The sequence below is a fragment of the Lagenorhynchus albirostris genome, chromosome 3 (assembly GCF_949774975.1).
Source record: "Lagenorhynchus albirostris chromosome 3, mLagAlb1.1, whole genome shotgun sequence".
Lineage (NCBI taxonomy): Eukaryota > Metazoa > Chordata > Mammalia > Artiodactyla > Delphinidae > Lagenorhynchus > Lagenorhynchus albirostris.
In genome coordinates, this window is record NC_083097.1 from 162,866,196 (window position 1) to 162,892,232 (window position 26,037).

Below are 26,037 nucleotides of genomic sequence, written 5' to 3' on the forward strand. Positions count from 1 at the left end.
GGGCCGTTCCACCCAGCGCACGCCTTCAGGGGGCCTGGGGTGACAGACACCCCCTTTTTGTACTCCTGGCAATGGTCATGGGCCGCTCCAGGCCCCAGCTCCCCTGAGTAAGGGGGGCTCTGGGAAGTTGGCCTGGCCCCCGTGACCCGCTCCCACTGGTGGGGCGGGAGCAGCCCCATTCCCTCCCAGGCGTGGGCCTCTCGCCTACCTCATTAATAAAGCGGATAAAATCTAAACAGTGGAAAACCTGAGTGTCGCCCAGGGCAGGCCGGGGCGGCTTAGTGGTGCTACTACCCCCACCGGGGCCGCAAGGTTGGAGGGCTAGCCCTGCGTGGGGACAGCAGCACCCCCTTGCCCTGCCAGAACCTTCATGCATGTTGGGTGGGTGGCGGTGGGCAGTGCCCTGGGTGGACCAGCTTGGGTCGTGCCCAGCCTGACCAGGAGATCCGCCCATTATTTACACAGGGGCTTAAAGCCTAGGCAAGGGCAGCGAGTCAAACTCTGGGAGGGAAGAGGGAGGAGGCTGAAGGGGGGCAGGGGAACCGGGAAGATCGGTGACCAGTGGACTGTCTCCTAGATCCTGCTTTAGGATGTGATGAGCACACACACGTCCCAAGCCACAGACAGCCACACCTGTGGGCACTCAGCTGCATTCTCACCTCCTGCCCTGAGAAGAAGGATCGCATCCCTGAGGGGCACACACACGGTCACACACCTTAAGATACACAATCATATCCCTTAACGCCCTGAGACCCCCCACCGTCATGGCCTGTTCCCAGCTCAGCAGCAACCACGTGCCTTGGGGTCAGCCATCGTCACACTGAGACAGTCTCACCTCTAGCACCAGAGATGGGCCCACAGTTACTGACGATAACACCCTGAAATAGAGCCCCCTGTGAGAGAGACCATCACACCCCTTAGTGCTGGCAAATGTAGTCTCACTCAGCACCTTGAGCGGTGCACACAACTGTTACCACTGACACAGCCCCCAGCCACACCCCAACATCACCCAGAGACGCCCCCTAACAGTCCAAGACAGGCCCCACAGGTACACACCACATACACCCAAGACACAAGGAGTGGCACCCCCTGGACACCCCGAGATCTGGCCGGTCACCCCCCGACCCTAGCAACAGCAACACCCAGAGGCACACATGCTGTCGCACGGCCACACTCCACACAGAAGCCCTGCCAGTGACATCCACAAACACCCTGGAACGCGAAGACAGTCATCACGCCCCGTTCCCTCAACACAGTCACAAACCACCAACACTCTGAGAGACACAGTCCTACCTCCTCAACACCCAGACTCACACAGCCTCACCCCTTCAAAACCAGAACTGTATATTAGCACAGACACACGAAGTGCCCACAGGTGCCCAGCGATGCCCAGAGTAACCCATCCCAGCCCCCGTCCAGGTGGTCCTCCCCACTGCCCCCTCCCACGGCCCATTGCCTGCATGTTGGAAATGGGGAGCGGGCGGGCTTAGACCTCCCCTCTCAACTTGCCCCCAAACATTCCTGCGGGGACCTCTGGCCTGCTTCCCTCCACTTCAATCCTTGCCCTTCCCTCCAGGTCTGGCCAGGACGCCACCCCCACCCCCACCCCCCGCCCTTCCCTGATCCCTGCCTTAATCCTTAAGGATGAAGCGGGTTGTCAAAACAAGCACATCCGGTACAAAGTATGGCGCTCCACGGGCGCTGGCGGACCCCCCATGTCCAGAGTCAGCTGAGGTCGGGCTGCATCGTGACTCCCCCCCCCCAGCCTCGGGGTGGGGTTCCTCTCCATCAACACACAGCGGGGCAGGCCTGAGACTCCATCTTCAGCCCACCCCATCTTTCTTTGTCCATGCCTCCTGGCCCTGGGGCTCTCCAGGGCCCTGGCTTGGAGCAGGCAAGGACCCACAGCCTCCTGCCCACCGTTCCCATCAGGCCAGGGGTGGCAAGAGCCTTGTTCGAGAGGAAGCAAGATTTGCACCCTCAGCAAGCCGAGAAGCTCCAGCCTTGCCTGGAAGCCTGGTGGCTTGCGGCCAAGAGCTTCCTCAGGCGGAACGGGCGGGAGGGGGCGGGCGGCGGGGGCCAGCTCCTAATTCAATTCGGAGCCCAAAGAGGATGGATTTCAGCTGCTGCATTCTTTCCCAGCCCCGGCCCACCCCCCTCTCCCATCCCGAAGCCGCCACGCAGGTCCAACAGCAGATTCTTTATCTTCCAGACGGCAAATTCAGATATGAAAGCCCACCACCATCATCCCTCCTGCCCCTTCTGTCTGGGGCTGAGCGGAGGGAGACACAGGGGGGCAGGAGAGGGAGGGCGTCTGGGGGCTTCACAGCAGACTCATGTTTCAAATGCAGAGGTAACAGACTCCATAGTGGGGGCTCCTCTGGGGGGACGGAGGTGGCGCAGGGGGAGGGTATTATTGCGTTTGCTGAGGGGGACACCCCCCCTTCTGCATGCCCTGCGTCAGGAAACTAGGGAGGTCACGACCCCCCAAACAGAACCCAAGGCCCCAGGGAGATAGAGGGACCAGTTTGGCAGCTGAGGCGGAAAGTACTGGGGGCGGGGGTGGCCGCCCAATCTGGCTGGTCCCTCCCGGCGCCTGACCCGGCTGAGGTAGGTGGGGAACAGGGCGGGGGTGGGGTCGGGGGCTGGGGACCCCAGCCAGGCTGGGAACCGTTGAGGGGGTGGTACCGACTGGAGGTGGGCAGAGGTCGGGCCCCACTTCCGCTCCGCATCATCTTCGGGCTACTAAGCTGGGCCCGAGCTGGACGCTGGGGTCTAGCCCATGGTGTCTCCACCACAGAGGCTCCCTCCAGGCCTGGCCCAAGTCATCTCAAGGTCCAGCGGGAGGCCTAGTAGCGGCCAACCTTGGCATCCCCAATGGCTCCCCAGACGTCAAAGACAAACTCATCCGGGAAGGCGAAGTCACCAAGCCGTTCATCCAGGGCCTCAGCCAGCTCGTCTGGGTTCCTTTTGTCCTTTCCAAGCTCTACCATGGTGGCCGCTGCGGGGGGCGGGGGGGGGCAGCAGAATGGAGGCACAGATGACAGAGGTGCTCAGGGTGGACCCAGCCCCACAGGACCTAGAAGCGCCTTCCCCTAAACTCCACCCATCCCCAGACCCAGGCGCCGCCCACTCACCCAGCTCTGTGTCCCTGATGCCCATGTAACTCTCCAGCAGGTCATCCACCTTCTCAATGGCCTTCTCCTCAAAGGCTGACGGCTGGGGGGCGGGAAGAGGGACAACAACATCATAATAATGTGAATATAATTGTAATTGTACTTACTAAGTGCCTTGTACAATTTTTACCACTTTCGGTATAGAAACACACAGTTCATCCTCGTGACAACCGTGAAAGTGTCAGTATCACTATCCCCATTTTACAGATTAGGAAACTGAGGTCCACTTGCCCAAGAAAGGTCCCAGAGCTGGGAGGTGGGTTTGCATCCAGTGCCCAGAGCCCCTCAACTAAGAGGTGATGCGGCCGCCTATGAATTTCACAGGGAAGGGGGGCTGGGGCCCAGCTGGAACAACTCACCAGATCCTCTACTGTGGCAGGACCCCGGGATCGGAGCCGGAGGGTCCCTCGGCCAGTGCCCAGCTGGGGACCGGAGCCTGGGCGGCCACCCCCTGAACGCACACTGATCATGTCTGTGGGAGACAGGGAAGGGGTGAGGGCTGGAGAAGCCCAATTCCAGCATGTTCTGGGCAGGAACCCAGGCGTCCCGGCCTCAGACAATCCTCCACCTTCTCCAAGCTTCTGTAGGCTTTGGGGGAATTGGAGGCTGAGGTGACCCCAGGAGGGCATGACTCCTGACTCAGGCTTGGGACAGGTATAGGAGGTGCAGCCAGGGGCTAGGAATGGAAAAGTCTGGAGGGGAGACTGGAGGGGGCCACTTCTCTTCCCAGGGCCTGAGGGACAGGAACGGGGTGGGTCCTGGGTCCCCAGCTGCTTTCCCCAAGGCCAAGGGGGTATAGCTGCTGGGCCACAGACCAGCCCTATCTGCCTGGGGAAGTGTGTCAGAGTCCCCCACCACCACCCCAGGGGCCTTGGGCCCATTCCTGAGAGTTAATGAAGCCAGACAAAAGAGTGGGGGCGCTGGCACTGGGCAGCCAAGCCTGGCTTCTTGCGGGGTGGGGAACTGGCCAGGGTTGGGGGCGCTTGGCTGGGCTAATGGCTCCTGGAAGCTGGGTGTGTGGGCAGCTTCCTCCTCGCCTCCATCCTCCTCCCAGGCTGGGCGGAGAGCCAGCAGCCCCTCCCCAGGGCAGGGTGGAGCTGCCCCCACCCCCTTTCCACTGTGACCCGCTGGGCTTGAGCACCACCTGCTGGTGGCCCTTGGCACTGCAACCAGGGCCCAAGTGAAGGGGACCATCTAGGCTGCAGGAGGCAGCTCCTCACCAAAGGCCTTTCGGGGCTCTGTGAGCTTCAGCGTGAAGGTGCGGCCTCGGGGCAGCTCCTTGAGCAGCCGGGCCACCTCGTAGTGCCGGCAGCCCAGCAGGCTCTGTCCGTTGATGGCCTCGATCATGTCACCCACGCTGATGAGCTGGATGTGGTCAATCACGCTGCCCTCCTTAATGCGCTGTGGGGAAAGGAGCTGTCAGCCCCTGTGGCTCTGCCGTTGGGTCCCATGGGTAGGCCTTACCCTCAGGACTCTGGGCGCCCCACCCCCAGGCACCTTGATGAAGGCATAGCCAGCCCCGTTGTCTGTGATGGTGAGCCCCAGCGCTTCCTCCGACTTGAACACCTCCACTTCCTTGCGCTGCCCCTTGACGTGGGCGAAGATGAAGTCCTCCAGCCCGATCTGGCCCCCCAGGAGCTTGTCCATGTCCACTTTGTGGGTGTTGAGGGTGCAGAACATCACCTACAGGGGTGGGAGATATTCAACCCTCGCCTCCTTCCTGTGCCCTTTGCTAATCGCCACCTGAGGGGGAAGCGAGGAGTTGGGAAAGGCCTGGGGGTCCCCATCACAGTGTCTGACCACCCCAGAGCCAGGGCAGGGCCCCACTAGGGCTGGGTTTCTGTCCTAGCAAAAACTCCCTGCTGTTTCCGGGGTACAGAGCCTGGCACACAGTGGGTGCTCAGAAAATGCTTGTGGAATGAATGAAGGGGCACAGATACCCATCCTGCCTACTGAGACCCCTGCATCTACTTCCTGCTCAGTCCCACTGTCACCTTCCTTGCTTCCCTTCCTTTGGCACCCAACGTCCTTGGGGTGGGACCTCCCAGTGAATCATGGAGAAGTGAATGTGGCACCTGACCTCCAGTCCCCACAATCCGCTGGGCTGCAAACCTCTCAATGTATGATGGGAATGTAGCATCCAGCCCTGGCCATCCATTCTCACAATCCACCGGGGCAGAGGCCTCCCAGTGCCTGATGGGGATTCAGCATCCAGTCCTGATCTCCAGTTCCCCACAATACATTGGGCTGCAGGTCTCCTAATGCCTGATAGGAACTCAGCATCCAGCTGTGGCCACCTGCCCCCACAATCCCCTGCGGCACAGGCCTCTCAAAGCCTGATGGGAATGCCGCCTCCGCCTGTGGCCTCCAGTTCGCCACAAACCAATGGGGTACAGGCCTCCCAATGCCTGATGAAATTCAGCATCCAGCCCTGGCCTCCAGTTCCCCATAATTCACTGGGGTAAGGCCTCAGTATCTGCAGCTTCGCCACCTGAGCCACAGCTCACAAACAGGATGCCCGCTCAGGCTTCTCTCTAGCTCACCATCAGGGACCCTGGTGCCCGGCTCCCTAGTGGGTACCTCAGCGGCTGGCAGCCGGAAGGCCTCAGCAATCTTGCCGTACAGCTCCTTGACGTTGGTGAAGCCCTCGATGCGGCCAGTGGGGCTGCCATGGGCCAGCTGGGTGTGGAACACAAGGCGGGGCCGCAGGGCAGGGGGAGGGGGGGGCAAGCCCATTTGGGGGGCCCCTGCCCCACCTCCGCCCAGGGGCCCCGGCTCCCCCACACCCAGCCCACCACGGCCTGGCTCTGCCTCCTCATTTTCCACCAGAGGCGGCGCCTTTTTCCGCCGCCCCAGTCCCAGCGGCATGAGCAGCGAGAAGAGAGGGCACGCCCAGGAGATCTGCAGGACAGGGAAAGGGGCTCAGGGCCTGGGCAGTGGCCTCGGGCCGCCTCGCCCCTACAGGTCCAATGACATAATTAGAGAACAGACTGGCCTCAGTTCGAAATCCGGTCCCAGCTCGGAGCCAGGCAAAGCAAGATGATTGGCCAAAGGAAACCCAGAAGAAACGCCCCATATAAGCGATTCAAACTACCACGAAGGCACGACTCTCTCTGAGTCCGCCCGTATGTACCTATTTACACGTACTCTTTTTCCTCCTAATAAACACTTTACTTGTTTCACTTAAAATAAAAAAAAAATCCGGGGGCTTCCCTGGTGGCGCAGTGGTTGAGAGTCCGCCTGCCGATGCAGGGGACACGGGTTCGTGTCCCGGTCCGGGAAGATCCCACATGCCGCGGAGCGGCTGGGCCCGTGAGCCATGGCCGCTGAGTCTGCGCGTCCGGAGTCTGTGTTCCGCAACGGGAGAGGCCACAGCAGTGAGAGGCCCGCGTACCGCAAAAAAAAAAAAAAAAAATCCGGTCCCAGCACTTGCACAGAAGTGATAATATCAGCTAATATCTATCATAACCCCATGCTAACTGCTCTGTATCTTAACCCTCACACCACATCATGGGGACCATATTATCACCCCCACGATGTGATTATGTGATATACCGTAATATGTGATTATGCCCATTTAACAGATGCAAAAATGGAAACTCACAGCCTACATTTTCTCTTTTTTGTTCTACTGGTCACAGTCATTAATGCTGTGTGCTGAAAATTTCTGACTCCCCCCTTCAAAGCATGTAGGCAGATGGCACTTACTGGCCTCCTCGTGACTGGACAGGCATGTGACCAGTACTGGCCAGTGAGTTGTGAGAGGAAGTGACACATGACATTTCTAGGCTGAAGCATTTAATTACTGGAGCAAGAGCCTCCAGAAGTCCCTTTCTCCTAGTAGGGTGACCAGCCTCATTTGATGTGGTGGTGGCCTCATCAGGCCAGGCTCTGAGTGATGACAATGAATGGAACCCCCCGCTGAGCTGCAATGGACATGTAGCAGGAACAAAAAAAAAATAAACCTTTGTTGAGTTTGGCCACTAAGATTTTGGAGATGTTTGTTATTGCAGCAAAACCTGTCCTGATGGACATACTTTTCTCTTTCCTCTCCCTCTACTCTCTTTCTTTCTCTCTTTCTCCCTCCCTCCCTTCTAACAAATGTTTTGGGCACTTACTATATCCCATGCACCAGTATGGATATTGCCTTCAATAAGACAAGCAAGGTTCCACATTTCCTTACCCGGAGTAAATAAGGAGCCTCTGATGAATGGTTAATGGATGAAGAAAACAACCCTATATGGATAAATCCTGAGAGTTTACAAATACACATACATACGTATGTGTATATATATAATATGTGTATGTGTTTAAGGAGATACATACACGTGTGTGTATATGTTTTAAAAAGCTTTAATTAGGGAATTCCCTGGCAGTCCAGTGGTTAGGACTCAGCCCTTTCACTGCCGGGCCTGGGTTTAATCCCTGGTTGGGGAACTAAGATCCTGCAAGCTGCATGGCACAGCCAAAAAAAAAAAAAAAAATCTTTAATTAATTATAATTCAGAATTCCCTGGTGGCACATTGGTTAAGAATCTGCCTGCCAATGCAGGGGACATGGATTCAAGCCCTGGGCTGGGAAGATCCCACATCCCGCGGAGCAGCTAAGCCCGTGTGCCACAGCTACTGAGCCTGTGCTCTAGAGCCCATGAGCTATAACTACTGGAGCCCACAATGAGAAGCCTGCACTCTGTAACGAAGAGTAGGCCCTGCTCGCCACAACTAGAGAAAGCCCACACGCAGCAACGAAGACCCAACACAGCCAAAAATAAATTAATTAATCAATTAATTTAAAAAACTATAATTCAAAGCTGTAATTAATAATTTCATAAAAGTGTGCTACCAAATGTACCTATGAAGGTGAGAAAAAATCTCTGAATAACTCAAGCTTATTATTGAACCACTGCACAAAATGTATGCTGGCAATATTTTAAAAACTTCTATTATTAAAAAAAAGAAAGAAAAAAAAAAAAGACAAGCAACAAGGTCCCTGACTAGGGCCACCAGGAGCAGTTACACTGGTTGTTCACTGTGCAAAAGCACCAGACCCTGGTCTGGTGATGTGTCTGATGGGAGGAAGCGTGGCATTTTTCTAATTCATGCCTAAGGTGCTGCAGAAGGCTAGCTAGCTGGGGCTCTGTCCATGCTGTGCGGAAGCATAGTCCAGAGGAGAAGATATACAGTGAGCAAGCAAACATGTAAATATCTAATATAATTTCTAAGAATGCTATGAAGACAATAAAACAAGACAAGTTCTACAGACAAGCTCAGGGAGGGCCTCCCTGAGAAGGTGAGGATGAATCTGAGACTTGAAAGACAGGAAGAAATATCCATAGGAGGATATGAGGCAAGAACATTCGGGCAGAGAGAACAGCCAGTGCAAAGGCCCTGAGGTGGGGATGTGCTTGGCATGTTTGAGGAACAGCAAGGAGGCATATGTGGTTGGATCAGAGTAAGGGGGACAACAGGAAAAGGTGAGGGCAGAGAAGTAACAGGCAGACTGTGGAGGGCCCTGTAGGCCAGAGGGAGAACTTGGGCTTTTGGTCTGAGTGAGGTGGCAGTCGGGGGGGTTCTGAGCAGACTCACAGATCAGCTGGAGACCAGTGTGGTTGATCGGAGTGAAGTGAGCAATGGGAGAACACGAAGACAGCAGGTAAAAGAGGTGACTCGGGGTGGGGTGGGGGGGGCTTGCAGGCTGGGAAAGAGTCCAGATTTAATTTTTAAGACACATGTCCAAAGTCACAGAAGCTGGCTGCACCCTCAGGTCTGATTCTCAAGCCCAAGTTCGTCACTGTGACGCTGTCCCATAAGTGACTCAATCTCTCTGGGCCTCAGAGAGATTGGTCTGCAAATGGGGACGTTCCATCCGCCTGGTTGTGATGAGGATCAAATTATGCCAAATTATCTTTTTCTGTGTAAAGGGGACTTTCTGCTTCTCTTCCAGGGGGTCGTCCTGGATTCAGATGAGCCCCAGGGCTGCACCATCCTCATTCATTTATTCATTCATTCATCTGTTCTCCAACACCTCCTCTCCTCATTCATTCATTCATTCATTCATCTGTTCTCCAACACCTCCTCTAATATCACTGATCCAGCCCCATCAGCACTCACCTAGATCAGTGCAGTTGCCTTCTCTGTGTCTCCCAACTTCCACCCTTGCCCCCAGCAGTCTCTTGTCAATCCAGCAGCCAGAGTGATACTGTAAAACATAACTCATATCACATCTGTCCTCTCCTCCAACCCCTCCCAGGGCTCCTACCTCACCTGGAGTAAAAGTCAATGTCCTCCCCTTGGCCCACAGGCCCCAAATGATCTGCCCATATGACCTGCATGCCCTCATCTCCTCCCACTTTCCCCCAGCTCATTCCCTCCAGCCACATGGGTCTCCTCCCTGTTCCTTCAACACACCAGGCGAAGTTCAGCCTCAGGGCCTTTGCACTGGCTGTGCCCTCTGGTATCCACACAACTCACTCTCTCACCTCTTTCAGGTGGAAAACATATTTCATTCATTTAGCTTGTTCATTGTCTGTTTTCTGAAAGGGCAGGGAACTCTGCCTGTCTTATTCATTCCTCTCAGTGCAGAAAACAGTGCTTGGCATATAGCAGCTGCTTAATAAATATTTGTGGAATGGATGAACGAATGATCCTAATATTCACCAGCCCACCAGTCTCTGCAGCTCTGGGGAGCCACAGAAGCACAGGCTGTAGCATCTGCCCTCAGTAGGGTCTTGTCTCCCTGGCAAAAGTACGAGTCCTAACTCTGTAGTCCCTCATCCCTTGCTTCCCAGCATAACTCTGGACAGAATAAGTGCTTCATTTAGCAACGAAGATATTGTCATTTTGTTTTTCACTCCCTTCCTAATCAATGATGCTAAATGACTTTTAATACATTTATTAGCCATTTGGATTTGCCCTTCTGTGAACTGCCTGTTTTAAGTCTTTGCCCATTTTTTAAAACTGCGGGTTTTTTTGGGTTTTTTTGGTTTTTTTGCCATGCTGCATGGCTTGTGGAATCTTAGTTCTCCGATCAGGGACTGAATCTGTTTTTAATTGCAATGCAATCTATATGTTCTAGATACTAGAAATAAAATAATTCTGAATGAATAAACCAGTACTGCTCTGTCAAGTTATTTTACTACACTCAATGATGCTACCAAAACAAAATCAAAAACACCCCAAAAAACTCCCCCACATCAGCACCTCCTCTGGTTCCCCTCCAACCACCCCCCATACATCTTAGCAGAATGCTAAGAACATAAATCTGAAACCTGGATTCGCCACTTACTAGCTGTGTGACTTTGGGCAAGTGTCTTAACCTCTCTGAGTTCCAAGGAAATCATACATGTGCTTGGAACAGTTCCTGGCACACAATAGGAGTTGCATAAATGCTGGTGACAATTACTACTATTTCCATCTGTATCATCTTTCAGTCAGTTGCCAAGATTCAAACTCCCTCCTTTTCCCAGGGTCCCTACATCCTGATCACCAATTCCCAACATCCTTACTCTGCCTACACTTGATGCCCTGGTTCATGCTGGCTTTGTGTCCTCACCTGGGAGAGGGTAATAATGGTGGTGAGGAAAGTGGGTGATTAATGAATTTGCTTTCCAGGCCAGAAGAAGCACAGTAGTGTGGGTTCAACTCCCACCCCTGTTACTTACCAGCTGTGTGGCTGTGGGGAAGTCACTTCACTTGATGGGGCCTCAGTTTCCTCATCTGAAAAACAGGCAGAATTCCTGTCTCTCAGAGTGCTTATGGGAAGCCAAAGAGATTATGCAAGTAACTCAATTATCACTTTGCCTGACATCAATCTAAGGAAGTTGTTATTATTATTGTCATTATTGCTTCTTCCCTTGCCCTGCCCAGGAACATCCCGGTCCTCTCTGCCTGCCAAGGCCTACTCCAGGCCACCTCATCCAGGAAGCCTCCCCAGCTTGCCCCAGCCTGTTGGAACCGGCCCTGTGGTCCAAACTACTCAGGCCCATGAACTTAATTACATGTTGCCCTGGCAGAACTCTTGTCTTCCAGTCTTAGGTTGTTATTTAACTTCATGTCTCTATTTTAAAACGTAAACCAGATAGCGTCACTCCCCAGCCTCAAATCTTACAACGGTTTCCCACCTGATGGAGGAAACCCCCAGACCCCTGCAGAATCACCGCTTTGGGTCCTCTCCTGCCCCAGGCACACCATGCCAAGATTGGTCCATCCTCAGAGCCTTTGCCTTGGCTGTGCCCCCTGCCTGATCTCTACAAGGCTGGCTTCTTTCTGTCATTCAGATCTCGGCTCCAAAGTTACCTCCTCTGAGATTCCCCCTTTGCCCACAGATTCTACCATGCCACTCCTTCATATTCTATTCATAACATTTATCACCCTCTGCAAGTATTTTCTTTATTTACTTGTTAACTTGTTTGTTGCCTGTTTCCCCCCCATTAGAATGGCAGCTTCCCAAGAGCAGGGATTTTTGTTGTGTTCACTATTGTATCCTCTGTGCCAAGAACAGTACCTGACACATAGTTGGTGCTTAAAAAATATGTGTAGAATGAAGGAATGTGTCTTATGCCCTCATTCTGACTACTCTCTGAGTTCCCCTATCCTCAGAACATGCCCACTGTAGACCTGCTATCTGCCACCTCCCCACCACATTCCCAGTCTCCCCTCAAACCTGAACACAGGTACGGAGAAAAGGAGTTTCAGCCCCGGGCATCGAGCAGGTTGGCTACAATCCCAGCATCCCCACCCTCTCTTCCCTGGGAAGGGCCTGAAACTCAACAAGCTCACAGCCATACAGAGTTGCAGTGAGGGGAGCAAAAAGTGGGGAAGGGGGTTCCTGGGAGCTCACAAAAGCTGGTGGGGGGACACCACGCCCAGGCTCCTCTTTCAGCAGGGTATTGCTTGAGAGAGGAGGGCAGGAGGGCCTCTGAATCAGTCTTGAAAAACCGGCTCCTGGGTGTTTCCAGGGAGAACGCCTACCGTCCTGGGCCCAGGCTTACCAGGGGGGCCCAAGAGGCACAGAACCTGGACCCCTGCCTATCTCTCCCGCAGATGTCACTCTCTTCTCAGGACCCAGGTATTCTGGCCTTGCCTTTTCCAGCTCAGAGCACAAGGGCCATGGGGACAGCTTCCTGTTTGAGCAGCTGGTGAAAGCAAAGACCAGCAGGTGTGCCCCAGATGGCGTGTCTGGCTGGAGGGAGTGGAATGGAAGGAGCTGGTCAGAAACACCTGAGCTTTGGAGCCACCGGGCATCTCGTATAGTGGTGGAGACTCCAGTTCTGGACTCTGAGGCATGGGTTTGAGTCCCAGATCTGCCACTTACTCGCTGTGGGACCTTGGGCAAGTCACTCCACCTCTCTGGGTCTGCTGCTTCAGCTCTGAAAGAAGTAACAGCACCTTCCATGAGGTATTGAGAATCAATGATAAATATGTGGTAAATACCTGACACGGAAGTGTTCAATAAATGCTAGCCGGGGTGATTTTTTCATTATTATCTTCGGAACCTCGGTCCTCCCAAGGTCCCCCTAGGCCCTGGAGGATTGGGACTGGGCCAGCTTCGGGGAGTTGCCCGGGCAGGGCTCAGAAATACCGATCCTGAGCCTGTCCCCGCCGGGATGGGAACTGTCCAGAGGTGCAGGGGGCTGAGGTGCGGCTGGAGACCCCATCCCGGTGGCGGGAGGCGTTTACCCCTGCCCCCAGCGGGAAGGCAGGCGGCCCTCTGGGAAGGGGCCTCGGGCATCCCCCCGCTCAGCCTAGACTTCCAGCCGCGTCCATGGGGCCGGCCCCATACCGCAGAATCGGCCGGATCCCCGCGGGTCCGCGCCGGGATCCCCCAAGCGGCCGCGATGCGCCCCGCCCGCGCGTGACACTCACCTGCGGCGCCGCCGCTACCGCCCTGTGAGCGCCGGGTTCGGCCCTCCGCAAACTCAGGCCGGGGCCTCTCCCTCAGCCACGACCGGGGGGCGGGGCCAGGGCCCGCGTCCGGTCAATCAGGAGCGGCAGCCCGGCGCTCGCGGCCAATCCGCTCCAAGCCGCGCCGCCCCGCCCCGGGGGACCCGAAGGAAACATTCCAAAGGGATCCCTGCTCTTCGTGACACCTCCCCCGCGCCGCGGGGCGTTGGACCTTCCCGCCCCTCCTAAGCCGCGGCGGGCTGTACCACCGCAAGGCTGCGGAGGGGGGAGCTGCGGCTGGGGCCGGGCCAATCTCGGGGAAGGAAGGAGGCCAGCGGCCAATGGGAAGCTGGAGCCCCTTGACCACGTGCTGTTGGCTGGGTGTCCGTGTGGGGTGCCCTGGGTGGTAAGAGGGCGGGAGGCTGGTCGTGGGAGTCAGCTGACCGAGGCTGAGTTTCGGGGAGGGGATGCAAACTCCCAAAGTCCAGAAAAACGGACCCTTTAGGAGACCCTGGAGGGGGCCAAGGGCAGCCCCCAATCCAGTCCTCTGCCTGGCCTGCACATGCCCCAGCCCGGCCGTCCTCGGGGCGGTAAAAAGATGCATTCATTCTGGGCGGGCGGGGGACTGAGATGAATAGGGAGGGTCCCGAGTGTCCCGGCGTCCTGGATGGACAATGGACAAGGGCATTCATTCATTCATTCGCTCATCAAATATTTAATGTGCCCCTGCTCCGTGCCAGGCTCTGTCCTATCTCTACAGACACATCGACGAATAAGCTGACTGAATGTGTTCCTGGTAAAGGGAACAGGGCGTTTAAAGGCTTGGAGGTCGGACAGAGCGATACAGCACACTTTAGGAGAGTACAATATCGTAGGAACTAGCAAAGCAGCTAGCAAAGCACCTTTCGGGTGCAATGGAACGGAAAACAAGGGCAAGATAGCCTGTTCGCTTGCTGGCTGACCAACGAATATTTATTGAGCACATACTAAGTGCTAGATTACAAAGGGTGCCCAGCCGACCCAAGCCTCTGCTCTCAGGGAGCTGACTTTCATGAGCCTGTCTATTACATCTCTGTTCCCGCTCCCCGCAACCTCCCTGCTCCCGTCCCACTTCCGAGACTGGCACAGAGCAGGGTCTCAGTACACGTGTGTGAATGAAAGAACTAGGTAATCTCACCATCTCCCGGTTTGGCTTGAAACCGGGATTTCTCCGGCAGGAGCAGGTCCAAGAAACAAAGACCCAAACGCACCTTGCCCAGGCGGGGAGGCTCAGTTCCTAGGACAGGTGAGATTGCCTTGTTCTAGGAACAAGCCAGCCACTCAGACAGCTGGGGCCGGACCAGGAGTTCTCTGTGTGTTCTGGGAATTGTAGTTCTTGGAGACCTCTAACTGTTCAAACCTCAATGAACGATTGGGTCTTTGCAGTTCCCTGGGTGAGCTGCTGCGTTTTCCAGGCCTCGCTAGGGCTTGCAGAGGGACAAAGTGAGAGGGGAGAGTGGGCCCTGGGCTTAGTTGCTGAGGGCTGCCCGGCCGGCCCCACCCAGCTGGCAAATACTGAAACTGCTGTGGCAACAGGCACAGCTATTGTCTTTCTCTTCCTGTTCTGCTGACCTCTGCCACCCCCACTGAGTGATCGGTTGCCTCTGGCTAGGCCAGTGCCCTCTGTGGGAGTGTCCACTGCCCTGCTTGTGCCTGGCGTCTGAGCTGCCTCCTACACACCTGCAGAGGACAGTATGTGGGACATGGGGACAGCAGAGTTCTGAGCAGAATCCACATGAATCCACCTGTTGACTGATGAGGATGTGCCCAGGGAGGGGGGAGGGGTTGCCCAAGGGCACAGAGCAACACCGGACGTCTCCTTCCTACTTGATTTTATAGCTCAAGAGGCTGGAAGCCTCAGCTGGTGAGGAGCTCAGATTTTAGTGCTACCTCTGTCCCTTTTGGGGGATGGAGGGAGAGAGTTCTGGAATGCCAGCTAATACATACAGAAGGCAAGTTTGAGTTAGAAAAGCACCATTGTGCAGCCACCAGATGAATGATTGATTCAGGCAGTGCTTTGTCAATGGGGAAGTGGATATTCAGTCTCAAAGAACCAGCCCACAGATTACTTGTTAATTTCAATGGCGAAAAGGTACCTTGGAAAAGGCACAGCGGAGAAAACTGGCAGTCACCACCTCAACCAAGTGATCAAAAAACTTCACCACTGCTGGAACAGGCTGTCCTCACTGTGTTCCCTGCTGTGATGTGTTACTGAGAAGGGCACAACATCACTTTCAAAGAACTTGGTCCTGCCCAAAATGTTTAACCTGAATCTAATAACTAGGAAAAACACAGACACATCCTGATGGAGGGACATTCTTTATAAAACAAAAACACAAACAAAAACAAAATGGTCTGGACTCTTCAAACAGATCTATGTCATGAAAGGCAAAATCAATCCATTAATTAAACAAATGAATGACTGGGAAACAGTTCTAGATTGAAGGAGACAAAAGAGAGAAGACAGGGACTTCCCTGGTGGTCCAGTGGTTAAGAATCTGCCTTCCAATGCAGGGGACGTGGGTTCGATCCCTGATTAGGGAATTAAGATCCCGCATGCTGTGGGACACCTAAGCCTGAGCGCCACAACTACTGAGCCCATGTGCTCTAGAGCCCGTGTGCCACAACTAGAGAGAGAAGCCTGTGTGCTGCAGTGAAAGATCCTTCATGCTGCACCGAAGAGCCCACGTGCCGCAAATAAGACCCAATGCAGCCAAATAAATAAATATTTTTTAAAAAAGTGAGAGAGAGAGAAGACAACCAAAATCAATGTTTGATCCTTGATTGGGTCCTTGATAAAAATTTCAAAAAAAAGGTAAAACAGCAATGAAGCATATTCTAGGGATAACCTAGGATATTTGAATGTTAACTGGACATTATGGGGTTGGCTAAAAAGTTCCTTCGTCTTTTAAGTTAAAAATAAAGACACATTTTTCATTTTCACCAAGAACTTTATTGAACAGTGTATTCACAGTTTTGTTCCACTACCTTCTGCCATTTTTAAGGCAACTTCGTAATTCCATCATCCCAAAACTTTATCTTTTTGAGCAAAGAACTGTTACAGGTGCCTTTTACAGTCTTCAAGGGAATGGAAATTTTCTCATTAAGAGAATTTTGTAAAGACCAAAATAAATGGAAATCTGAAGGTGCAATGTCTGGTGAATACAGCCGATGAATCAGAACTTCCCAGCCAAGGTGTAACAGTTTTTGCCTGGTCATCAAAGAGACATGCAGTCTTGCATTATTCTGATGGAAGATTATGTGTTTTCTGTTGACTAATTCCAGACGCTTTTTGTCGAGTGCTGCTTTCAGTTGGTCTACTTGGGAGCGGTACTTGTTGGAATTAATCATTTGGTTGTCTGGAATGAGCTCATAATAGAGGACTCCTTTCCAATCCCACCATATACACAACATCACCTTCTTTGGATGAAGACCGGCCTTTGGTGTGGTTGGTGGTGGTTCACTTTGCTTGCCCCAGGATCTCTTCTGTTCCACATTAATGTACAGTATCCACTTTTCATCGCCCATCACCATTTGTTTAAAAAATGGAATGTTTTTGTTACTTTTCGGTAGAGAATCACATGCAGAAATAAGGTCAAGAAGGTTTTTTTCGGGCTTCCCTGGTGGCGCAGTGGTTGAGAGTCCGCCTGCCGATGCAGGGGACACGGGTTCGTTTCCCGGTCCGGGAAGATCCCACATGCCGCGGAGCGGCTGGGCCCGTGAGCCATGGCCGCTGAGCCTGCGCGTCCGGAGCCTGTGCTCCGCAACGGGAGGGGCCGCAACAGTGAGAGGCCCGTGTACCAAAAAAACAAAAGAAGGTTTTTTTCGCTTAACTTACATGGAACCCAAATATCAAGGTGGTGCAAATGATTTTCAATGCTTGATTTGAATATTTTGAGAATGCCTGCTATCTGGTATAACGTTGATTGCTCTCAATTAATGTCTCGATTTGACCTCTGTCAACTTCAACTGGTCTACCCAACCGTGGAGCAACATCCAGCGAGAAATCTCTTGCACAAAACTTCACAAACCACTTTTGACACATTCGATCAGTCACAGCATCTTCTCCATACACAGCACACATCTTTTTTTTTTGCGTTTCAGTTGCGTTTTTACCTTTCTTGAAATAACGAAGCGTAATATGCCGAAAATGTTACTTTTTTTCCTTCCATCTTCGAGATTAAAATGGCTACTACACAAAAATTCACCAATTTTGATATTTTTTTTTAATGCACGCTGATATGACAGCTGTCACAATACAATCTGAAAAAATTGTTTCGAATGAAGTTAAAGACAACTAAGTGCTACTAGAGCCATCTTATGGAAAAAACCGAACGAAATTTTGGGCAAACCCAATAGATAATACCATATCCATGTTAAACTTCCTGAGTGTGAGTGTTGTACTGTGGTTAGACAAGAGAATGTTCTTATTCTTAGGACATACTCACTGAATTATTTAGTGTTAAATTCATGATGCCTGCAACTGTCAACATGTTTCAGAAAAAAATTATATATATATACATTTTATATACAATATTATAAGATGGTATACATTCCTATTAACATATAGGGAGATAGAGAAAGCAAATATGGCAAAATAGTAACAACTGTCACTGAATCCAGGAGAGTGGTATATGGGTATTCATTTTACTATTCTTTTTTTTAAAATTAATTTATTTATTTTGGTTGCACCTGGTCTTCGTTGCAGCATGTGGGATCTTCACTGCAGCCTGTGGGAATGTTTAGTTGCCATGTGAGGACTTCTTAGTTGCGGCGTGCATGTGGGGATCTAGTTCCCTGACCAGGGATCGAACCCTGGCCCCCTGCATTGGGAGCTCAGAGTCTTACCCACTGGACCACCAGGGAAGTCTCTCATTTTACTATTCTTGTAAGTTTTCTATAGCTTTGAAAATTTTAAGATAAATACCTGAAAAAAATACCCCTATTCCCCTCCCATCCCCAGCGGCAACCCTCCAGTAGGTTTAATAAGCACCCTTGCTTGTGTCTTTCCTTGAAAATGTGCATTGTTTTATATGGGTGTTCTATTATATTTGGTTTTTTACTTTTTTCACCCACTCAGTACTGTACTACTTGTTTGTTTGTTTTGCATTCTGCTTTGAAGATCCAGCTGTATTGCTAATCTCTTGAATCTCTTTTCTTCTAACTTCTGCTAGGTGTCTCAGGGGGTGCGTCCCTCACATCTTACTCCTCTGTCCCCCAAGGATGGAAACCAGGCAGCCTCCACCTCCCCACAGCACAATGAACAGCCTTGGACATGCCCCCTTAGGGACCTGGTGAGAATCTCCCTAGGGGAGGGTACTGGATGCAGAGATACTGGGTCTCTGGGCATACTCAGCTTTGCTATGTGGCCTTCCAGACTAGGTAGCCCCATCACATCCAGTGGCTTTGCAGGAGGGTCCCATGTCCCCACATCTCCACCAGCCGTTGGCATTACGCAACTTTTATTTCTTGCCACTCTGACTCACTGTCAAGTGACATCACCATTGCTTTATTTTACATTTCTCGGATTTCTAATCGCTTTGAGTATCTTATTTGCATGATGGCCTTCAGGTTCTCCTCTTCTGTAAATTGCCTGTTCATACTCTTTGCCCATTTTGCTCTTTGGGTTGCTCTCTTTTTCTTGTTGATTTGCACGTGTTCCTCACAGAGTCTAGATCTGCACTGTCCAATATGATCTGTCTAATGTGACACTCCGCTCTCCACATGTGGTTACTGAGCACTTGAAATATGGTTAATACCAATTGAGATGTGCTGTGAGCGTAAAATACATTCTGGATTTCTAAGACTTAGTAGAATGCAAAGAGGATGTAAAATAACGCATCTCGTTAATTAGTTTCTATACTGATTACATGTCAAGATGACAATAATTTGGGTATACTGGGCTAAATAAAAAGTATTATTAAAATTATTTTTACCTGTTTCTTTTTACTATGTTAATGTGGCTACTAGAAAATGTAAAGTCACATATGGGCTTGCATAGTTCTATTAGATAGCACTGGGTTATTGAACCCTTGTCAGTTTCAATAATGATAGATAATGTTTAGGAAGAGCTTCCTATGTGCCAGGCACTGATCTAAGAACTTTATATTTATTAAACAGTGTAGCTCTCCTAACAACCATGTGAGGTGGCTACAGTGTTAGACATTGCAGATGTGGTCTACCACTGTGTCATGTGACGATTCACTTTGTCCATGTTATCCTTCGTTGGAAAGAAATTTTAAAAAAAATATTCATTTATTTATTTGGCTGTGCTGAGTCTTAGTTGCGGCACGCAGGATTTTTGTTGCCGCCGCATCTGGGATCTTCGTTGCGGCATGCGGGATCTTCAGTAGTGGCATGAGGGATCTTTTAGCTGCAGCATGTGGGATCTAGTTCCCTGACCAGGGATCGAACCCAGGCCTCCTGCTTTGGGAGTGGGGAGTCTTAGCCGCTGCACCACCAGGGAAGTCCCGTTGGAAAGAAATTTTAAATTTCACTGTAATAGAACATATACATTTTGTGGTTTGTGCCTGCGACATTTCATTAAGGAGCCCCTTTGTACCCTTAAATCACAAAGTTTTTTTTTAACCCATTCTATGGTTTTTCTCATCCTTTGTCTTTTTTCCACCTCTAGTTCATCTCACGTTGTGGGGTAGGATACAGTCATATTTCTCCATAACCTGCACTGCTCACCAGCTGTGGGACCCAGGGTGAGCCCCTTCCCCCTGTATACCCAGTCGCCTCTTCTGTAAAATGGTGATCATAACAGGACCCCCTTCCTAAAGTCATTATGATTATACTAGGATAAATGAACTATTCTGTGTCAAATGCCTACAATGGTGCTGGGCAGATAGTAATTGCTCAGTGAACACCAGCTGCTATTATTAAACTGTTGTGGTGAATAACACAGTCTTCATAACAGAAACATGATAGAAATAGATACATTTATTATCCCTTACTGTGTGCCAGGCCATGTGCTGGCTGGAGTAATTCCACTGGATATCTCCCCCATTTTACAGAGGAGGTGACTGAGGCTCAAAGAAGGGGAGCCACTGGGTTCAAAGTTGCACAGCAACTCATGGGTGTGATGCTTTAGCTCCTCCCCCAGCACTTATGACATCCCTCTGGAGGTGTGGGTTGCATGTGAGGCCTGCTCCCGAGATGTGCGGGACAGGTTAGACCCAGGAAGGACATTGCTGAGAGACGTTGCCTCGGCCAGAGTGATCTCAGAGTTTGAACCTGGCTCTTTGTGGCCTGTGGTTTGACTCCCCCTATTAGCTTGGCAGGACAGGACTGACTCAGCGGGATGGGCCTTGAGGGGAAGCAGAGGAGGTAGGCTTGACTGGGCTAGGTCCTGTGGCCCCAAGTCTCAGCCCCAGTGCCAGCAGCTGCCTTTGGGTGCTGGATTTCAGGAAGTCACCATAAAACCCAGCAATAGTGCTGCTTTCTGGAGGGCCAATGGGTAGATCTCCTTTCAAAATACATCTCCAGTCATTTCCTACCACCTCCTTGGTCACCACCTGGTCCAGCCCCATCACCTCCCACAACCAATTTCTCCCTGATCTCCCAGCTCCACCCTGGATCATCCCCAGGTCTATTCCCCCTCCCCCCAAGCCCTACAGCACCCAGAAGGCACCTGTGAGCACCTAGGTCAGTTCTCACCCTTCCTCTGCTGATGACCCCCACAAAAAAGCCATGTGCCTTTAAAATACTTTGATGAACTATTTCATCTGGAGTCAGGCCTGGCCACACTGATGCCCAGCATAATCTTCCCAAGGAAAGTTGAGCCCCCATTGAGACAAACCAGCCAGACGTCCGCTCCAACTTCCAGGCAAAAGCAAATCATGCCGTGTCCCTCCTGACTCAAGGTCTTTCAACTGGCTTCTCCTCTGCCTCAAGCATGGGGGCCAGTCTCAGAAGGGCCCTGACTCTGGGCCTGTCTCATTCCTGGGCACGCTCCACTTTACTCTCTCCTGCTCTCTCTGTTTCACCCACACCAGGCCTCAAGGGCCTCATGCTTCTGAGCTCAGCCTTGCTTGGTCCACGCCCCTGGTCTGTCTAGGAGCCTCAACCACAGGGCCGTAGCTCCAATGGCCCATCTCTGCACCCTGACAAGCTCCTATCCCTTGGCCTGTGTGCCCGGGGCCCACCATGCATCCTCTCTCCAAGCTCTCCGGTCGTGGGAAGTACTTACTTTGCCTGCTGAATGGTGGACCCCCAGAAGATATATGCCCGTGTGCCTGAACCTGTGAATGTGACCTTATTTGGCATGAGGGTCTTGCAGAAGTCATTAAATTAAGGATCTCAAGGTGAGGTCATCCTGGATTTAAATGGGCCCTGAATCCAACGTGTCCTTATAAGAGACAGAAAAGAAGACACAGACACAGGAAGGGGAGATGGCCTCGTGAAGACAGAGGCAGGGATTGGAGTGATTCGCCACAATCCAAGGAACGCCAAGGATTGTTGGCAACCACGAGAAGCCAGGAGAGGTGCATGGAACAGTTTCTCCTTCGGAGCCTCCAGAAGGAACCAACCCTGTTGAAATCTTAGTTTTGGCCTCCCGGCTGCCTGAACTGCAAGAGAATAAATTCCTGTTGTTTCAGGCCACCCAGTTTGTTGTACTTTGTTACAGCAGCCGCAGGAAACTAAAACAGAGGTCTGTGTTTCCTGGAAGACTGTGAGCTCCACGAGTTCCCCCCGCACCACCCCCCTCTCCCCGCCTCCCTGATGGCTTTGTTTGCCTCTCACTGGGTCCCCTGGGGCCTAGTGTTGAGCTGGCCTTCAGGAACTGTGCCCAATGACTAATACATGAATCCTGAAGTGGAAACAGGATCCTAGGAAATAGGGGCTTTCCTGGAGCCAGACAGAATATCCACTTCTTCCAGGTGGGAACTGGAAGCAGTAGGGGATGGGGGACCCCTTGCTGGGGGAACCCACCAGCAGACCTCAGGGCTGGGTGTGTTCCTCTGCACACTCCGTGACACGAGCCGTGATATGGCAAGTGTTGCAGGTCCACTTTGTCACCTGATTACTCATTCAACAAACACTCAGAGTGTCAGTTCTGGGCCAAGGGCAGCCCTGGGTGCCAGTGATGCTAAGATTATTAGGGCATGGTAGGTGACCTCAAGGAAACTCAGGTTGCTCAGAAGGACGACCTTCTGGAGTGTTCCCAAGGCTATTGCTCCTCTCTTCATGACAAAGAGGGAAGTTGTCTCACTGAATAATCATAGAGTTTGAGAACTCAGAAGAAATCAGACACCACCACGTCCCCCTCTGCCACCAAGCATGGAATCAGCAGGCCGTGAAAGCATTCTCAGGTCCGTGGGAGGGAGCGTGAATTTCTGTACTTTTAAGGACTAGATTTTAATAGAAAATAGATGCTTATTGTTTGCTTTGTGCTATTTGGAAATGGAAGGTTGGTGCGTTGAAATTTCAGGAGACTGATGATATAGCTCAGGGACTTGAAGTTATACAATCAAATGACAGTCTCCCCCCTTCCCCACCCACCCCCTAAACAAAGGAAAATTAAGACAAAGCAAAAACCAAAACCTTTGCAAGCTCTTGCCTCACTCAGGAAAAGCCAAAGTTCTCCAGTGGCCCAGCAGGCCCTGCACCGTCTGCCCTGCCTTCACCTCCCACTCACCCCTTGCTCTCCTGGCTGTTCCTTAAACTCAGGCATGCTCCTGCTTCAGGGCCTTTTCACAGGCTGTTCCTTCTGCCTGGAAGGTCCTTCCCTCAGTATTCACATGGCTCTCCCCTTACCTCCTTCAACACTTTGTTCAAATGTCACCTTCCCCGTGAGGCATTCACTGACCATGTTACTTAAAACTGCACCCAACACTCCCTACCCACTTGTTTTATATTTCTCCATCACTCTCATCACAGTCTAGCATGTTAGATGATTTATTTATTTATTCTTAATTTTCTTCTTTCTCACTCCACTCACTAGACTGTCAGCTCTGCAAAGGCAGGAGTTTTTGCCAGTTTTGTTCACTGCTGTGTCGCCAGCATCAGGAAGAGGACTGGACACACTGTAGGTATTCAATAAATATTTACTGAATGGACAATGCTTGTTATGTGTCAGGCACTATGCTGGGTCCTTCAATGATTAACAACTAATGAGAATAATTAATATTTAAGGAGACCTGGGGCAGGTTTACCCCAACTGCCTTAGAAATATGTTTGTGTTAATTGCCCACTTGCTCCATGCCAGGCCTGTGTGAAGTTCTTCTCAGGGGTTAGCGGTCTGAGTTCTGGCTCTGGGGGAGTGAGAAAGTTGGGAGTGGCTATGATTAGTCCTGTTTCACATGGGAGGAAACTGAGGCTCTGAGCGGTTTGTTATTTGTCCAGGGGAATGCAGTGAGCAGAATTCGAACTCAGCACAGTCACGCTCCAGAAGCCAAGTTCTTAATACCATGTTCTTTTGCCTCCCCAATGCCCTACCTTGCCCAGTTTTCACACCTCTATGAAGTCTGTACCTTCATTAGCCCTGTTTTTAAAGGAGGCCACTGAGACTCAGAGAAGTGAAGTCACTTGCCCAAGAACACACAGCTGCAGAGTGGCAGAGCTGGGAATCAAACCCAGGGCTGCTCAGTCCTAGAGCCTGATGCTCCACTGCTGCTGTCGAGTGAGCAGGTGGTGACAAGACAGCATGGGAGTGAGCCTGCTTTAGGTACAGTTTCCTCAAGTTGGGTGAGGGCTGGGGTGGAGCTGTGGGTCTCAGGGGCTTGCCTGGGGATTTGGTTCCTGGACCTGACCCGAGAGCACTGACCCAGAAGACCTTGGACTCCCCTCAGTCTTTAGAGTTACCAGTTGTGGGCTGAGAAACTTTCACATTGGGATACAAAGATAACGGACACACAGTGCTTGTTCTGTGCCAGGCCCCGTTGTGTGCTTATATATCTGAAAATCCTTACAACCCTAGAAGTACTACTATTATGCCTATTTTACACTTGAAGAAACTGAGGCACAGAGAGGTTAAGTCACTTGCTCAAGGTCACACAGCTAGAAAGTGATCGAGCTGAGATTCAAACCTAGAAGCAGGAGCAATGATAGAGGAGAGGTAGGGGCCATCAAACATTGAACTAGATCTTCACACCCACCTGAGCAGGCCTGGCAGAATCGATGTGTAGAAAAACAGAAGTGAGGAAGCTATTTCCATGACATGTGAGAAAAAAAAAAACACATAGCATACAGTATGTACCACTTGTACAAAAAAAGAAAAATATATTCGTGCAGCATCTCAGAAGGAAATGCACAGGAGACACTGGGAACATTCACTGGGGGTGGACTCAAAAGCAGGGTGGGAGGGAGAATTTTTAACTCTATGTGCCCTTGTAAATTTGGTACTGCGATTACCTAGCCAAAAATTGAAACTGAACATTTAGAAATTATGCTTATGCTTACATAAGCAGACTCTCTCTGGGAGGACGCACAAAAAACATTTTTAAAAAAGGAAAAATTTTCTAATGCCATGGCTTGTCTACAGTGGTTCTGAGGAGGGAGGGGACTCGACTTTTCACCACAGGCCGAATGTAAATTTTGAGTTTTCTACTGTTTGCATCAATGCGACATTCCTGGTGCGATGGATGAAGATGAAGTGGGCCCAAAAAAGAGGCAGCTCCACATGCACCGACATGGAAGGAACTCTGAAACGTGGTCAGATAGGCAGCATGGGAAAGTAAAAAAGATCCATTAACTGGAAGCTACGGAGGAGGAGAGGTCCACTTGCAGACAACCAGACACTTGACACACACAACCGCGCCCAGCGTGGGCAAAAGCTGTACATCTGAGGGGCAGGCTTTCTGTCCACTAGGGTCCTTTCCGTCTTTTTCACTGTGAACATTCTCCTAGACTCACACTGCCCCATCCACCGCCCTGGTTAGGTTATTGCTCTAAATAAGTTACCAGAACTGTGACACATTGAGGCTTTGTGCACGTTTGTGCTGGTGGCCCTTGGATATGAAGTTCACAGGCGCCTGCTATGTAATGAGGGAGACGGGGGCGGGGGGATTGGCAGCCCTGGGGGTCTGTGACCCCAACCAAGGCCAGGGCCAATTCTGCAGTAAATGTCATCTTGGTCCCTGGTTCAGTGAACAAATCTTGTGATAAGGTCCCTTTTGGCTCTGATACTCCAGGGGTCACCTCCCAACTAGGATGGCCTCTCTGGGCTCCACATTGCTGCCCTTCTAAGACACCCAGGTCTTACCCAAGTCACCGCTAACCACGTGTGGCTGCAGCTACCAAGCAACTTCTATTGAATCTTAAAGAATTTCTGTTTTAAAAGACATAAAACATTCCCATCACTGAAGAAAGTTCTCTTGGACAGCACTGCTCTTAGACTGTTTTCAGTGGTTAAATTCTTTCAGTGGGAAGCGAAAGCCACTCCTACGTTGACGTTAAACATGGTGTTATTTAAGTTTTTACATCAAGACGTTTCGTAGCAAAATAGCAATACATTGTTTTCCGCCTGTGTAATTACTTACCTTAAAATAAAACCAGTTCCTTAAAAAAAGTTGCAAAGTAAAAGCAGTTTCAGTGGCCTGCAAATAAAGGGAGGGCAGGAAATAGGTCTTCACCAGGGCAGGGCCAGCCCTGGGCTGGAATCCTAGTCTGGTTTGGCCAGGGTCTGCCTGACACCAGCCTGTTCTAGCAAGTAAGGAGTGGGGGGAGATACATACACCTCCCTTTGGCCCCAGCAACCAGACCTTGGAATATTGGGAGGGGACCTACTTAACTTTGGCCCCAACCTTCACAGAAAGCAAGCTCTGAGTCCACTGGGCTCTCCGGATGCCTGGATCGAGCCCTGTGGGTTGCTGTTATCACACCACATCCAGCTCAAGGAGGGTGACTTCTCTCTCCCTTGCAGAGGACTCCTGCCTTCTGCTCACCCCTCCCTCCCACCCACCCACCCTGGCCGCCTTTGGAGGGCTGCCCAGACC

At 51.5% G+C, this 26,037-nt stretch overlaps 1 protein-coding gene across 16 annotated transcripts; it reads right to left on the minus strand.

The window, feature by feature from the left end:
- Positions 1 to 2,185: 2,185 nt before the first annotated feature.
- Positions 2,186 to 14,251, minus strand: GIPC1 (GIPC PDZ domain containing family member 1). Of its 16 annotated transcripts, none has more exons than XM_060145031.1 (10): positions 14,235 to 14,251; positions 12,489 to 12,543; positions 10,837 to 10,891; positions 9,287 to 9,374; positions 5,757 to 6,077; positions 4,674 to 4,859; positions 4,397 to 4,577; positions 3,536 to 3,648; positions 3,138 to 3,219; positions 2,186 to 3,001 (listed from the first exon to the last, which is right to left on the minus strand). In XM_060145031.1, the coding sequence occupies exons 5-10, from the start codon at positions 6,042 to 6,044 to the stop codon at positions 2,850 to 2,852; spliced, it is 1,002 nt and encodes a 333-aa protein (XP_060001014.1). In that variant the 5' UTR covers positions 6,045 to 6,077; positions 9,287 to 9,374; positions 10,837 to 10,891; positions 12,489 to 12,543; positions 14,235 to 14,251; the 3' UTR covers positions 2,186 to 2,849. The 16 variants fall into 16 exon arrangements, with proteins under 16 accessions (XP_060001014.1, XP_060001010.1, XP_060001015.1 ...); XM_060145027.1 differs by lacking the exon at positions 14,235 to 14,251 and adding an exon at positions 13,040 to 13,136; XM_060145032.1 differs by lacking the exon at positions 14,235 to 14,251 and adding an exon at positions 13,040 to 13,136 and having other exon boundaries at positions 5,757 to 6,134.
- Between the last annotated feature and the right edge of the window lie 11,786 nt (positions 14,252 to 26,037).